Source organism: Dreissena polymorpha, chromosome 2 (genome assembly GCF_020536995.1).
Source record: "Dreissena polymorpha isolate Duluth1 chromosome 2, UMN_Dpol_1.0, whole genome shotgun sequence".
Lineage (NCBI taxonomy): Eukaryota > Metazoa > Mollusca > Bivalvia > Myida > Dreissenidae > Dreissena > Dreissena polymorpha.
The window spans coordinates 116,989,948-117,007,143 of NC_068356.1; the positions used below are offsets into that span (position 1 = coordinate 116,989,948).

Consider the following 17,196-nt stretch of genomic DNA (forward strand, 5'->3'; position numbering starts at 1 on the left):
TTCAGACATGTTTGCTTTTTTCAAAACCCTTATTTCTGGCCATAACATTTTATTCGCCATGTGGGCAATGATCATATAATTTTTTGTTTGCCAGATTTTATATTTACTTTCAAGAATGTGAGATAACTTCTAAAATTTCTGTAGTATAAATGAAATAAAACCTACATATTTTCAAATATCCCCTAGATGTATTTTTAATGAAAGAAAAACTGGCTGTACACCAGAGCTCCAGATAAGGTTTTGTGAAATTCTTAAATTACTACCAGATTTTCAAAAAGAATTCTTAACTCTGAAATTTTATTCTTAACGTTACAACTAAGTTTTGGAAAATAATTCTTATTTTTTATAAATGACCTAAAAATAAATAATAATAGTTATTTTCATGCAAAAAAATCAAAATAAACATACTAGCAACTTTATTTATACGAGTTCAACAGTGTTTTTTCAGTATTATACAATTTTATTTTTCAAATACCTTCATTTGCCCAAACTGTGCTTAGATTGCATGCCTTAGAATAATTTTTACATATTTCACAATTAAAACGGGTTTCCCCTTCAATCTTTTCAACGATTAGCCACGGGACTGGTCCCTTCCACTCGTTCAATGTTTTTTGAGTGTTTAAGTTTGGACCCGTCGTGTCGCGTTTTTGTTTAGCTTTTCCGACTGTGTCGGAAACTGAACATACAACATTGTATAAGATCATTTCTATAATGTCTTTCTAAACATTTAACTTCGGCTCACTTTGCGTACAATATGTTAAAAGCGTGTTTTTGGACGCTTTGCAGTTTTTTAGGACGCTCTCTGGGCGCTGCCATTGTTTTTTGACAGATAGACGGTATACGCTGCTTTTATTGGAAAAAATGTGCTTTGTTAAACAAACCCGATAACCATTCTATATAAGCACCGCAAAGATCTTTAATACACGAAAAGAACTCAATAAAAATCGATACGAACCGATGTAAAAATAATATTCGTAACTTGATTTTGTAATTCTTTATGGTACGACAAGATTTTAAAATAAATACGTAACGGACTTTAAAATAAATCGTAATTACGAAAATACGACCCTTATCTGGAGCTCTGCTGTACACCACATACCTGTCCCACAAACTGACACATCCAACAGACTGACACATCCGGCCTCTGGAAATTATCAACATGCAACAGCCCCCAGCCTTCATTAGCAATCATTCAAACTATTGACTGATATTTAAATTAGCCTTAATTAAGACCTGCTGCTCTAGTTGTGTAAATTATGCACATGCTCCCATCTTCCATCTAGTTCAGCAATAAAAGTGACAGCATTATCTCAGATAAATGGGAAATTGACACAAAGAAGAAATATACAGAGCACTTTTTGGCACAGTTTCTCAAAAGAATTACAGAATTCCAAGTGAGGGTGGCTTGATCTGCAGACTCAAGGAATTCCGTAAATTTCAATAAATGTTGTTGTTTTTCTTAGTAAAGGAAAAAAATCAAAATAATTGCTAAGATGTTTTGAAATATATCAATCAGAAGTAAACACTTATCCGGAAAGTTTCACTAGATCTTGTAAAAAGAAAGAGGTGGAATCTTTCAAATTTGCTTAACATTTTTATTTTAAATTCAATAGTTTGATATTTGAGACTGATTTATATAAATATTAAAATATTTATAGCAATTTAACTTAAGTCACATTTTAAGCTGTAATTAAACAAAACATGTCCTTACTCACTATTACATCGCAAACATTAATAATAAAACTACAAGCTAATTCGTTGAATTTATATCCCAAGCCAAATAAACTTTGTTTATGGATCAGTGCAAATCCCTTGAAATACAGTATAATCATTAAGTGTAAGGTTATTATTAACAGGCAATAATTAAGTGAAGGGTAATTGTTTTTTTTTATAAATTGCAATTATACACACCCATGAATTTTCGTGTTGAAATCTTGTAGCGTATCTCAGATATAGCATTAAAAAGTTAAATCATACAAAAACAATAAAGGGCAATAACTCTTAGTTAAGAACAAGAGGGCCATGATGGCCCTGAATCGCTCACCTGACTAACCAAATACAATCCCAACCCAGATTTCATCAAGATAAACATTCTGACCAAATTTCATAAAGATTGGGTGAAAACTGTGACCTCTATTGTCTATACAAGGTTTTTCTATTATTTGACCTAGTGACCTAGTTTTTGACCCCAAGCGACCCAAATACAATACCAACCCATATTTCATCAAGATAAACATTCTGATCAAATTTTATTAAGATTGGATGAAAACTGTGATGTCTATTGTCTACACAAGGTTTTTCTATTATTTGACCTAGTGACCTAGTTTTAGACCCCAGATGACCCAAATACAATCCCAACCCAGATTTCATCAAGATAAACATTCTGACCAAATTTCATAAAGATTGGATAAAAACTGTGACCTCTACTGTCTACACAAACAAATTGTTGACATGTTTTCTATTATTTGAACTAGTGACCTAGTTTTTGACCTCAGATGACCCAAATACAATCCCAACCCAGATTTCATCAAGATAACCATTCTGACCAAATTTCATAACAATTGGATGAAAAATTGCAACCTCTATTGTCTACACAAGGTTTTTCTATAATATGACCTAGTTTTTGACCTAGTGACCAAGTTTTTGACCCCAGATGATCCAAATGCAATCCCAACCCAGATTTCATCCAGATAAACATTCTGACCAAATTTCATAATGATTGGATGAAAATTGTGACTTCTACTGTCTACACAAGGTTTTTCTATTATTTGACCTAGTTCTAGACCTAGTGACTAAGTTTTTGACCCCAGATGACACAAATACAATCCCAACCCAGATTTTATCAAGATAAACATTCTGACCAAATTTCATAAAGATTGAATGAAAGCTGTGACCTCTACTGTCTACACAAACAAATTGTTGATGGTTTTTCTATTATTTGACCTAGTGACCTAGTTTTTGACCCCAGATGACCCAAATACAATCCCTACCCAGATTTCATCAAGATTAACATTCTGACCAAATTTCATAAAGATTGGATGAAAACTGTGACCTCTACTGTCTACACAAGGTGTTTCTATTATTTGACCTAGTGTTTGACCTAGTGACCTAGTTTTTGACCCCAGATGACCCAAATACAATCCCAACCCAGATTTCATCAAAATAAACATTCTGACCAAATTTCATAAAGATTGGATGAAACTTGCAACCTCTATTGTCTACACAAGGTTTTTCTATTATTTGACCTATTTTTTTTACCTTGTGACCTAGTTTTTGACCCCAGATGACCCATTTCATCAATATAAACATTCTGACCAAATTTCATAAAGCTTGGATGAAAACTGTGACCTCTACTGTCTACACAAACAAATTGTTGACTGACACACGCACGCACACACGCACATACGGACGCCGGACATCACACGGTCACATAAGCTCACCATGTCACTTCGTAAAAAGCAGGGTTATGGTTCTTGTGCATGGCACTTCTTTTCATTGATTTTACACACCTATGAGGATTGATGTTGAAATTTTGTATCATATATAAAATGCAGCCCTGAAAAGTTCCATCATACAAAAACAACAAAGGGCAATAACTCTTATTTAAGAAAGTGAAAGGCTATGGTTCTTAAGTATGGCACTTCTCCTAATTTATACCAACACACCAATGAACTTTCATGTTATAATCTTGCATATTATCTGAGATTTAGCCCTGAAAAGTTTCATCATACACAAAAAAGGCCAATAACTCTTATTAAAGAAAGTGTAGGGTAATGGTTCTTGTGCATGGCACTTCCAGTCTTCCAGTGCTCCAGCTAGGTTTTGAAAAGGGCAGGGGGGGTGCTATTTTGTCAAAAGGGCACTTTTCACGTGCAGTATTTTGTCAAAAGGGCACTTACTAGCACACAGGCGTATCTGGAATGCTCCCTGTTGCATATTAATTTTTATGTTATTAATTAGTGTTGGAATATATTATTCCCATTATTATTAAACCATGCAAATAAAATGTCTACAATGAGGAATAAATTACAATGTAATAAGAGATTTATAAATTATCATATGTCAACTTTTTGTTTAATAAATAAAAGGGCAGGGCGGGGCCTCATAAGGGCAGGGCGTGGCTTCGGTAGGGCAGGGCGGGGCGCCCTTCCATTTAGGCCTAGCTGGAGCACTGACTTCTCCTCATTGATAATATACCTATTAAGTTTCATGTTGAAATCTTATAAAGTTTCTGAGATATTGCCTTAAAAAGTTTTGTGACAGACGGACAGACGAAGCCAACTCTATATCCCTCCGCCTTTGGCGGGGGATAAAAAATAGTAATTTATCTGAAGTATGGTTGCCTAGGGAATGTGTATGTTAAATGTTTAGTGAACATGCAGCTCTGCAATTAATAACACCTGCTTCACAAATGAACAGCCCATCAGTCAAATGCACTTTTTATAGTATGTGCAGCCACAATTGAACACCAACAAGTGCAAGCATAGACCAATGCAGCTGAGTCCTGCGAAAACTGGGCTTTATATGTGTGCATAAGTTTCATATCAGATTAGTCTATGCAGTCTGCATTAAAAACTTGCAGTTGTGAAAATACTTTCCAAAATTTAAGTTTTAAGCTTAAACAGAAGTAAATAATGCTGACATTGAAAATGTTGTGATGCACTTCAATTTCCCCCACAATTTTTCAGATAATTAGGTTTCATGTATTTTTTTATTACATTACCCACACTATGATGCGGAAGAGCCCCCTTAAAAATAAGGAAATCTGTTTAGCAGACCTGGAGACTTATCTGAGAACTGCATTCTGCATGCAGGATTTAATTAGTGATAAAAGACATAGGCCAGAACTACAGGAAGCTTTGAAAAGGCCAGAAACACTTATCTATGGTGAGGCTTACTCTATAAGTACACTATTTATGCGCATGTATAAAACAAACTCAATATAAATAAACAAGTCCTGACATTTTGCTATAAACACAATGAGGAAGTGGATGGGGAAAATACTTCAAACAAAACAAGTTAATATAATCCCCTCACATTTGACACCCTTAACAATGATGAGAAAGCAGAATTTCACTATACTGTCAAAAAGCTGGAAATTGTCTTAAATACAATGGTGTTTTTTTCAACACATCACACATGTATGTCGTTAGATTAAGATAGCTGTTGTTTGTTGATAACTGTTAAGATTATATTCCCTGTACACTTGCCAAACTATGACCGCCTAAATATAAAACTAGCTAACTGGATGACACTGCTATTCCCATTATGTTCAGGGTGTGCTCAGTTTTCAGATCACCAGTAAATTGATCTCACTGTCTATGTTGGCCTGAACACATGACAGATCACACTGACAGTTGGTCATATCAATTTTCACTTTAGGTCATTCATTCTGGGACCAAATACAGCCTAGGACTGCCAATACAACTGACACTAAGACATAGAAATGTAGACTTTGTAGGCTTTTCATGGCACATTAACCACAGAAGTTTACCACCACTTGCAGTGTTTGTTTGATTTCCAGACAGATAATTAATTTATTGATTGTTTTCACTCAAGCTTACTTAGACAAAACACCAACCAAAGAAAATGTAATGTAAGAAACAAAATAATGCTTACTTCAGTGCATAATGTGAAAGAATGCAAAATACCTTCAGAATTTTCCAAATCACTTTATCAAGAATATAGCATGTATGCTAAGAAATTGAAATTTCCAATGCCTAAGCACAGTGCCTTCCCCAGGAATTTGTTCAGGCGCCCCGGGGGTGGGTTCGGTGGGGTGTCCCCTCCCGACGTTGATTTTTTTAAAATTTAACGTGTCAATTCACGTTATGTGGTGCGTTATAACTCAAAGAAAAACAGCGTCAAAAGACGTCATTTGGTGCGCTATGACTCATCAAAAAAATCCCCCAGTCAATTTAAAAATATATTTTTTATATTGTTTAATTGTTTTAAAACTTTTCCCGACTCGAACGATTCCCCAATACATCCGTTTCAACCCGACTCTATTACTGTATACTTACTATTTTTCAAGTTTCTATTTATTACCCAATAATCCTGTTTATTCTGTTTTTATCAATCTCTTTCTGGTAAATATTTACGATAAAAGCTTTCAGTTATTTCTTTAACACAAACCTTGCCATTTTTTAAGTGACTATTTATAGATTTGATGAAATATTGCCTCTGAATATGCGTCAATCCCCTGACCTGTTGTGTGCTTGTTAAAACGCTCAATACACGCCATTTGTATGCAATAGACGCGACGTTGTACATGCTGCATAATTTTCGCGCTCTTTTTAATTGAGAAAAAGATTCGACACAAAATAAATTTGCACTGCTAATTTGAAGCAAAAATATTTAACGTTGCGGTAACATTTACATTCGTAAGTGTGTTTCGGATTAAAAACGCGTTAACATCGACTTACGGTAATGGGTTTCGGATAACGAATTTAATTATTCCCATTTGAGATTTCAACAAATATTAACCGTTGCGTTATGAATTCAACGATAATTTGTTTACACACTTTACGAGTCAAATAAATGTTTTGACGGAATTATGCATGAAATTCACGGTGTCCACGAGGATCACGGCCGGTTGCCATCATCAGTCTTCTCAACTATCGATTATCGGACGAAACATTTACAAGTGTGCGTAATTAATTCAACGAAAATTTGTTAAAGCGCATTACGTGTCGAATAAATGTCAGAAAAACGAGGTGAATCAGTTCTATAAATGGACATGTTGAAATATACATGTACTGGAATTAAATAAATTGTTATCACATAATTGTAACCGCATAATAATTAATTGTTTACCACTTGCAATTAATTTCTCGTATTAATTATGAGTCAAAGGTAACACTTGTTTACAGTAAAAAGGTGTGATGATGATGCCCGAAACCGTCTTTAATGTTCTGTACTGTACTAATTACCGGTTTTATATTACTCAAATGGTACAACTACTTGCTAATCAAGCTGGGATAAACTCTTACTTCATGACCGACGTCAATAAAAAATAATGGTCGATAGTTAACCCCGCCCTCATAAGCATTCGCGTAACCGATTGGACGATGAACTTCACAGTTTGACGCAGGGTTGGCATATTGACCGGTCAATTGAGTATTGACCGGGCCGGCGGTCAATACCCGGTTAAAACCGGTCAATACTGGTCATTACTGGTCTTTACTGGTCATTACTGGTCGATTGAAAATTGTAGCATTTAAACATTACAAAGGAGCCATTTTATATTAAATCAATAATTATTCTGTAATTGATAAACTTTTTGCTGAGTTATTTTTTGTAAAAAAAATCTTTAAAGCTGTAAAAAGTTACTTCTTTATTATTTATGGAAACAGCCTCAAATACATAAGGACTAAGGCAATATCTTTATCTCAGTGTATCACATCTGTTACTAAAGTACTATTGTAGGTACCATTGCATTTCACTTATCTATTGATATATCTATTTGATAAGCAGATGGACAAACAGAACTCTTGTGTATTCTAGGGTTATAAATCTGGCCTCTTAGTTGGTAATAAAATGCATGCAGTGTTATGTCTCTGATATTGACAATTAAGCAAATCTGCCCTTCGGCTATTTCATATCACTCACACAAAAGAAGATTACATTGTACTTACTATTAATTTAATAGTTACTTCTAACTTGTTTCCTTTCTGTATTAAGAGGTTTTTTTCCCTTTCATATTAAAAAGTTCAATTGGTATTCAAATGAATAAACAATCAAAGTTCTTGATTTTGCCAACAAATAATGTTTTCCAATTGTGGGTCTACTCTTCTTTTCAATTATTTTTTTCTTTTAATAATTATTTCTTATTATGTTTTTATATTCTTATATCAATAAAAAAAAGTTTTTTACACTATTTTGTTTAAAAAGTATTTAAAGAAATCAATGCAAGAATACATGACAAGTAAGGATTGTGTCAAAAAGGTGCCATTTAAGGCCCTATTATAAGTTTTGGGTGCCCCAACCTGTATAGGTGAGAAGACTGTTAGAAGACTGTGGGGACAGTGGGGTATGAGGAACAACGCATACACAGTAATTTACAGGTTCTTGTTGAATCAAGCACAGAATTATCTGAGCATCATAATTCATTAGAATTGAAAAAAAGTTCAATCGACCAGAAAAATCCAATTGACCAACTTTGACTTATTTGCAAAATTTTGAGAGATTGGCCTACAAATTGCATTTACAGGTATAAAATAGTGGGTATTAATAGCTTAAGACATTATTGGCAACATGTCTGTTTAATTTATATTATCAATATTGTTTAATTAGGCATGGAATATAAATTACAATTGGGGGTAAAGTATTGACCAGTAATGACCACTTCGGGAGTATTGACCGGGGCGGTTTTAACCGGTAAAAACCGCCGGTTAAAACCGGGGGCGGTCGATTGGTGCCAACCCTGGAACTTTAACTTTGACGACTGGAAAGTTACCAGATACATCCTTGTGGCTAGAATAATCAATACGCGCGTCATGCTATTCTCTTATCAGTGGATTATCCATTACCCCATGTGGTGTTTATGGCGATTACTTGTGAAAGTAGGTACTGAGTGCTCTTTTAAAACAGGGAATATTGATACACTGATAGGGAAACCTTGATTTTTTTGGACAATCTCCACTTTCTTTTACTGAAGAATACACTGATCGGAAAATTTCAAGCGCCCCGGGTACTCTGATTTCGAAATTCAAGCGCCCCGGCAAGGGGCGCTTAAATGGCCTGGGGAAGGCACTGAAGCATAATTCAAGCAGATAAGTGTATGTGGAATCTGCTAAATTTCTAAAAAGAACCACATTCTGGAAATACCAGCCTATTTCTTGTGAATGAATTACCATCCCAGATTAGCCAGTGCAGTCCGCACATGCTCATCTGGGACGACACTTTCCGCTTTTATGGACTTTAAAAAAAATAATATCTCTACTAAACGATAATCCACTCAAGGTGGAAAGTGTAGTCCCAGATTAAGCTGCACAGACTGCACAGGCTTATCTGTGAGGATGCTTAACACATAAATACCGGTTTTCCCCAAAAGCGGCTCATAATTATATATATTTATCTAAAATCTGAATGCAATTTAGAGACACATAGCACTCAAAGCCAAGTCACCCCATCCATGATGTATCTAAGGCTAATGGTATTCTTATGATAAACAGACGATTTGCTCACCTTTTTAGGGTCCATGTTAAACTTCTTCTTGCCAATGCTAATCTGCTTGGTCTTTGGGTTGTTCTTACTGGAAATATATGCAATACCTTATTATCACTGAGGAGATACAAAGTGTCCAGAAGTGTTCAGTTTAGACTAACCAATTAGCCTACTGGCAAATTGGTTACCAACAACATTTTCTTATAGAGTTTAACCATACACATTTCACTTTTAGCGCTGATATTGCAAAAATTAAGCTGTGGCCAACAAAAACATGCTATGGGCCCTAAGGCACTCACCTGAGACCCAAAGGATCGATAATATTCTGAAAAAGTGCAAGCTGATTCATGAAGATTGAACCAAAAAGTGACTTACAGAGCATTAACATGAGCTCACATGACCCAGTTTCAAATATAGGCCATCCTTAAAAATTCTTTTGTTTGGCATAACCCGACCAACCCACTTAATTCGGCCCGACTGAATTTTTTGTGTGTAACTTTCCCCAAAAAAATTTTTTTTGCTCGCCGAAACTTCTTTCGGCTAAATTTTTCCTTTCCACTTTTTATCCTTTCCGGTTATTTGCATCATTTAATTGAATGCTCTTTCAAGGATATCAAGAATACCGTAGCTATGAACAAAACGCGTACCGGTATTTATTTGAGTCGCCTATTTATTTGACAAATGCATATGCGATTAATTAGACTTTAAATACAATTAAACCGCACCTGTTTTTCTCGTATCCCTTTAATTAAAATTTTTATACGCTGCTGTTGTTCAGGATAGTTTGGGAGTAAAAAACAAATTAATAATCACCGTTCAATTCAATTCAGCAATCGGCAGAGATGTGTAATATTATCTTTAATTCAGTTCGGTAAATATTCGGTAGAAAGATAAACAGTGGTCGGCGATATTAAATGTGTATTCAAATTATACAACATCTGTGCATGAATGACCCAATATTATCCAATAGCTCCACCCGTTCTCACGTTTCATTCGACAACGTTATGTCATGTGTAAGCGAGCTCAATGCTGAATGGCCAGCTACCATGTGCACTTCGTTAACAATAAGGTCAAGCAATGTCTAATCGGTACAGACAATAAGGTCAAGCAATGTCTAATCGGTACAGACGGGGTTTCGTTAACTGTTCGAATTGCGAACACTTTCATTGAAACAAAGAGACAAATATAGAAAACCAGTCCGGATTAAAATGGCGGATGTTTTCAACAAAATTTTACTAGATTATCGCAATTTAGATTTTTCTTGAGCCAAATTCTCAATAGTTTCGCAAATGACTCAAATGGCGAACGACAGCGAGAGCATTGCGATGTTATTATTGGAATAAATGCTCACTATTATAGAGCTCGCGCTGTCGTTCGCCATTTGCGAAAGTATAGCGAATTTGGCTCAACAAATAAATATAATTTGCGAATATGCTTAAATCTCGTTAAATTTCATTGAAAACATCCGCCATTTAATCCGGAGTGTTTTTATGTAAACTATTTTTCTCTTTGTTTCCATGAACAATTTGAAGCGCATATGGTGGCTAGCCAATCAACATTGAGTTCGCTATCGGGCAATATTGGGTCATTCATGCGCAGATAATGGAATACACAATTGATATTGTCTGCCTTCAATATAACGCCAATGGCAAGTCGTATAAAAATAAGCAAAGGAAAAGAAGCGTAACACTCAATAAATTATTTTTAAGCTGATCACTTTACAAATTTCTACAGACTATCGATCTGAATTAAAGGATGATAATTAAATAATTAGTTAGATGTCGAAGATGTTGCAGCTTTCTGTTCTTGATTGAAATTAAAATGTTATAATTACTTTGTTGTTTTTTTGCTCACAAACTATGCTATAGTAAAGTAATATGTCAACCAAATAGTTTATTAATTACGTATTTGCTAGGTTACTTGTTTTCATTTTCTGTAGTCAAACGATATGCACATTTTATTTCATGTGCAAAATGCGTACAATTTTTCGGACTGTCATTTTCGGATAAAGTATTTTTCGTCGATTATATTATATTTTCGAAGTTCTTTATAGAATGGTGCAGAAAAATCTTTACCAATTTCCTTTCATGAGGCAGAAGACTTGGAGCTTTATTTGATAATTACCTTTCAGTTTGGTAAATATCGGAGTTCAATGTCAGAAAAAAAAACTAACAAGGGCTGTTTGTAAAACATGCATGCCCCCCATATGGGCTGTCCGTTGTAGTGGCAGCCATTGTGTGAATACGATTTTTGTCACTGTGACCTTGACCTTTGACCTAGTGACCTGAAAATCAATAGAGGTCATCTGGGGGTCACGATCAATGAACCTATGAAGTGTCATGATCCTAGGCAAAAGCGTTCTTGAGTTATCATCCGAAAATCATTTTACCATTTCGGGTCACCGTGACCTTGACCTTTGACCTTGTGACCTCAAAATCAATAGGGGTCATCTGCAAGTCATGATCAATCTACCTATGAAGTTTCATGATCCTAGGCGTATGCGTTCTTGAGTTATCATCCGAAAACCATTTTACTATTTCAGGTCACTGTGACCTTGACCTTTGACCTAGTGACCTCAAAATCAATAGGGGTCATCTGCAAGTCATGATCAATCTACCCATGAAGTTTCATGATCCTAGGCGTATGCGTTCTTGAGTTATCATCCGGAAACCATTTTACTATTTCGGGTCATTGTGACCTTGACATTTGACCTAGTGACCTCAAAATCAATAGGGGTCATCTGCAAGTCATGATCAATCTACCCATGAAGTTTCATGATCCTAGGCGTATGCGTTCTTGAGTTATCATTCAAAAACCATTTTACTATTTCTGGCCACCGTGACCTTGACCTTTGACCTAGTGACCTAAAAATCAATAGGGGTCATCTGCGAGTCATGATCAATGTACCTATGAAGTTTCATGATCCTAGGCCCATGCGTTCTTGAGTTATCGTCTGACAACCACCTGGTGGACAGACCGACAGACCGACCGACCGACAGACCGACACGAGCAAAGCAATATACCCACTCTTCTTCGAAGGGGGGCATAAAAATAAACAAGGGCTGTTTGTAAAACATGCATGCCCCCCCATATGGGCTCTAAGTTGTAGTGATAGCCATTTTGTAAATATGTTTTTTGTCACTGTGACCTTGACCTTTGACCTAGTGACCTGAAAATCAATAGGGGTCATCTGCGAGTCATGATCAATTTACCTATGAAGTTTCATGATCCTAGCCATAAGCTTTCCTGAGTTATCATCAGGAAACCATTTTACTATTTCGGGTCACTGTGACCTTGACCTTTGACCTAGTGACCTGAAAATCAATAGGGGTCATCTGCCAGTCATGATCAATGTACCTATCAAGTTCCTTGATCCTAGGCATAAGCGTTCTTGAGTTATCATCCGGAAACCATTTTACTATTTCGGGTCACCGTGACCTTGACCTTTGACCTAGTGACCTGAAAATCAATAGGGGTCATCTGATAGTCATGATCAATCTACCTATCAAGTTTCATGATCCTAGGCATAAGGGTTCTTGAATTATCATCCGGAAACCATTTTACTATTTCGGGTCACCGTGACCTTGACCTTTGACCTAGTGACCTGAAAATCAATAGAGGTCATCTGCTAGTCATGATCAATCTACCTATGAAGTTTCATGATCCTAGGCATAAGCGTTCTTGAATTATCATCGGGAAACCATTTTACTATTTCGGGTCACCGTGACGTTGACCTTTGACCTAGTGACCTCAAAATCAATAGGGGTCATCTGCAAGTCATGATCAATGTACCTATGAAGTTTCATGATCCTAGGCCTAAGCGTTCTTGAGTTATCGTCTGACAACCACCTGGTGGACGGACCGACCGACAGACCGACCGACCGACATGAGCAAAGCAATATACCCCCTCTTCTTCGAAGGGGGGCATAATAAAATCCCTACCTACCTACCCACCCAAATTTACCTGGGTCGGGTTATGCCAAACAAACAATTTTTTAAGGATGGCCTTAGCTGAGATTGTATTTGGACAAAATAATGATCTAAGTTTCATGAAGGTTGGTCAATTAATATGGCTTATATAGCGGAACAAGTTTTCATTATAACCATATAAAGAAAACTGCCCCGCCCCTGGTGGCAATGAAATGCGCCCTGTTTATATGGATTAAATTGGCATACAATATCCATAACAAAATTGTGACCTTGTATGGTAGTTTTTATTTCACTTTTTATATGATACATATGATATTAAAGGTGAAACTGGTTAGAGATGAGTTCTTAAAAACATAGATGTTAATAATAATTTCACTTTTGCATCATGCAACAACAACAACTGTGTTTCTGAACACATGCATGTCTATCTTATTGATCAGAGACATGCAACATAACTTACCATGATACCCGCAGTATACTGTAAATTGTCTTTTTTGCCTTTTAATAAAAATATTCAAGTTATCACAATGCATCTGTACTCACCTGTCCTCGGAACCATCGTCCATCTGTTCAATTTCCGTGGTAACGTCAGCTATCTCATTTTTTAATTGCTGCAACACACAAAACAGGCCACTTAAAAAATTGCTGCATCACATTAAGTACATTATATACAACACCAGGATTCAAAATAATGAACAAGGGCACCTAAATGTACAACAAAACAATAAGATTTTTTTTATAGCACACAATTGCAACCACTTATTGGAAAACACTTGAATAAAAATGAAAGAATTAATAACCTATTAAGAGTTCATCATCACAGCCCAGTGAAAGTCATTTGCAAAGTCCTCAAGGTAGATAAATTGTACATAAAGATAAAAGCTACACTATGCATTTACTTACAGCCTTGAAATGTTACCACCAATGTACACACTAATATTGGTAATAAACATGTAAATGATACATAAATTGATATGTGAGCATGTATATAAGAAATTAACCCCTATTAATAAATGTAAATGTTTATTTTCACCAATAAAGCCAGTAGCGAATGGTGGGTTTTGACAACTGGTAGACATTAATCTCGTGGTCATGCGGTGGACTGTCCAGAATTTGATTTAAGTCTGTCAACTTTAAACACTGCCATAATCAATGGGGCGGCCAGATGTTCAGCCAAGAAAAAACAAAGATTTGACAGCCAGGATTTTTTTTTAAATATCCCATATGACACTTTTAATTACCTTTGAAACACTAATTTAAAAATAATTAAAACTAGCACAGTCATTGAAGTTAAAAACATAAGTACATCTACAATTGAATACAAATTTTATGAAATCCAAAATTTCTTACTTCATTTACATGGGCAACAAATATTTCAACATACATTGAAATAATGTCTTGCATTTGTAAATAGTCCAGTGCTCCAGCTAGAATTTGAAAAGGGCAGGGTGGCTTTTTTGTCAAAAGGGCACTTTCGACGCGCAGTATTTTGTGAAAAGGGCACTTTCGACGCGCAGTATTTTGTGAAAAGGGCACGTTCGAGCGCGCGGGTGTTTCTGGAATGCTTTCTATTGCATGTTAATTTATATGTTATAAATAATTGTATTATTCCCATTATTATCAAACCATTCAAATATAATGTCTACAATGAGGATTAAACTAATTACAATGTAATAAGAGATTTATGAATTATCATATGTAAAAAATAAAAAAAAATATTTTTTTTTTTTTTTTTTTTTTTTTTTTTTTTCAGGGGGGGGGGGGGGGGGGGGCAGGGCGGAGGTTCGGGGGGCAGGGCGGAGGTTCGGGAGGGCAGGGCGCGGCGCCCTTCGATTAAGGCCTAGCTGGAGCACTGTAGTACATACAATATAGTATAAACAACATATCTATAAAGTTTTATGTTGATACCCTGAAAATGAGACTAGTTTGCTACTAGTTCAAAGAAAACTTGAACAATGATGTTAAGTACCAATCATATGTCTATGTTCAATGGCACCTAAATTTGCAAAGAATGTAAAATTAATAACAAGAGCACCGCCTTGCGGGTGCAGACCGCTCATCTATTTTCTTTTAAAAGGTGAAGGGACTCTCAATTTCAATCACAAAGGAGGGAGGGGTGGAGTGAAGAGGGGTGTACAGTGTGGGGGTGTGGACATTTATAACATTATCTTTCAAAAATGCCGAAAAAAAAATGCAAATTTTTTTTTTATTTTTTTTTGGGGGGAGGGGGGGGGGGGGAGGGGATTCTTGGGTGCGATGGTTGGAATAAAATAATAAAAATAAATATTTGTGTTTTTTAACCGTTTCAAAAAAAAAATGGGGGGGGGGGGTTTGGGGGTGGGTTGGTGGGGGTATAGTGTGAGGGTGTGGGTGGGGGGGGGGGATTCGGGGGGGGGGGGGGGGGGGCACGGGGGATGGTTTGGGTGGAGTCTATTGTGGTATGTCAGGTAAAAGTAAATTTGTCCAAGTATCAATCAAATCTAATCATTAATAAAGAAGTTATGGCAATTTTAGCAAAATTTAATAATTTGACCTTGAGAGTCAAGGTCATTCAAAGGTCAAGGTAAAATTTAACTTGCCAGGTACAGTAACCTCATGATAGCATGAAAGAATTTGAAGTTTGAAAGCAATAGCCTTGATACTTAAGAAGTAAAGTGGATTGAAACACAAAATTTAACCATATATTCAAAGTTACTTAGTAAAAAAAGGGCCATAATTCCCTAAAAATGACAACCAGAGTTATGCAACTTGACCTTTTACTGTACCCTTATGATAGTTTGCGAGTGTTCCAAGTATGAAAGCAATATCTATGATACTTTAGGGGTAAAGTGGACCAAAACACAAAACTTAACCAAATTTTCAATTTTCTAAGTATAAAGGGCCCATAATTCCGTCCAAATGCCAGTCAGAGTTACATAACTTTGCCTGCACAGTTCCCATATGATAGTTAATAAGTGTTGCAAGTATGAAAGCAATAGCTTTGGTAGGAATAAAGTGGACCTTAACACAAAACTTAACCAAATTTTCATTTTTCTAAGTATAAAAAGGGCACATAATTCTGTCAAAATGCCAGTCAGAGTTACATAACTTTGCCTGCACAGTCCCCTAATGATAGTTAGTAAGTGTTGCAAGTATGAAAGCAATAGCTTTGATACTTAAGGAATAAAATGGACCTAAATACAAAACTTAACCAAAATTTTCAATTCAAAAAGGGCACATAATTCTGTCAAAATGCACGCCAGAGTTATCTAACTTTGCCTGCCCAGTCCCCTCATGATAGTAAGTAAGTGTACCAAGTTTGAATGCAATAGCATTGATACTTTCTGAGAAAAGTGGACCTAAACGCAAAACTTAACCGGACGCCGATGCCAAGGTGATGACAATAGCTCATATTTTTTTTTCAAAAAATAGATGAGCTAAAAATTACATGCTGCACTACTTCATGGTATAAACAGCATTATGTATAAGGTTTTAAGTTCATGACATTAAGTAAACAATAATGTACAGTGATGTAATTATCCTAAATTTGGCTAGGTTCAAAGTCATATATCTTTGCAAATATCCTGAAATACTATCCCAACATACACAAAAATTACATCTTCAAAGAACTTCTATTTAGTATAAACAATAAATATCTTTTAAATGATATATGACGTTGATTGTGTTTGGTGTTGATAAAAGGTAATGAGTTATATCAATGAGATCAAAGATAGCGAATGCCTTTTTCTGTGCAGTTCTTAGCTGCATCACATGCAAATTGATCCCTGGGTGCTGCACCAGATTTTGTGGCTTATTTTGCAATATTATATATTATTGATCATATATCTATAGATACCGAACAAAAATAGAATGGGAATAAAATGAAAACATATAAGTAAACCGGCCACACACGAATTATCCATACATATTTGAAATATTTATACGACATTCTTTGAACAGACCTGTCTTAGTGGTTTGTCGGACAGTGTTATTTGATTCGATTTTTAATAGTATCGTTAATCATCACGCTCAGGCCCAATAAATTGGTTAATATGGTCACATGGAATAATTCTTATTAAATTAATCAAAACTAGTACTCAATTATCATGGAATTACTGA

The 17,196-nt window shown here is 35.7% G+C and overlaps 1 protein-coding gene across 3 annotated transcripts in view; it reads right to left on the bottom strand.

The window, feature by feature from the left end:
• The window catches only part of LOC127868652 (cytohesin-1-like), a 61,143-nt gene that overhangs the window by 23,755 nt on the left and 20,192 nt on the right, over positions 1-17,196 (bottom strand). For all 3 annotated transcript variants that reach the window (XM_052410587.1, XM_052410586.1, XM_052410588.1), the window contains exons 3-4: positions 13,642-13,709; positions 9,190-9,256 (exon numbers count right to left, since the gene is read on the bottom strand). In XM_052410587.1, the coding sequence (XP_052266547.1) occupies positions 9,190-9,256; positions 13,642-13,709 (135 nt within the window). The remainder of the gene's footprint in view (positions 1-9,189; positions 9,257-13,641; positions 13,710-17,196) is intronic.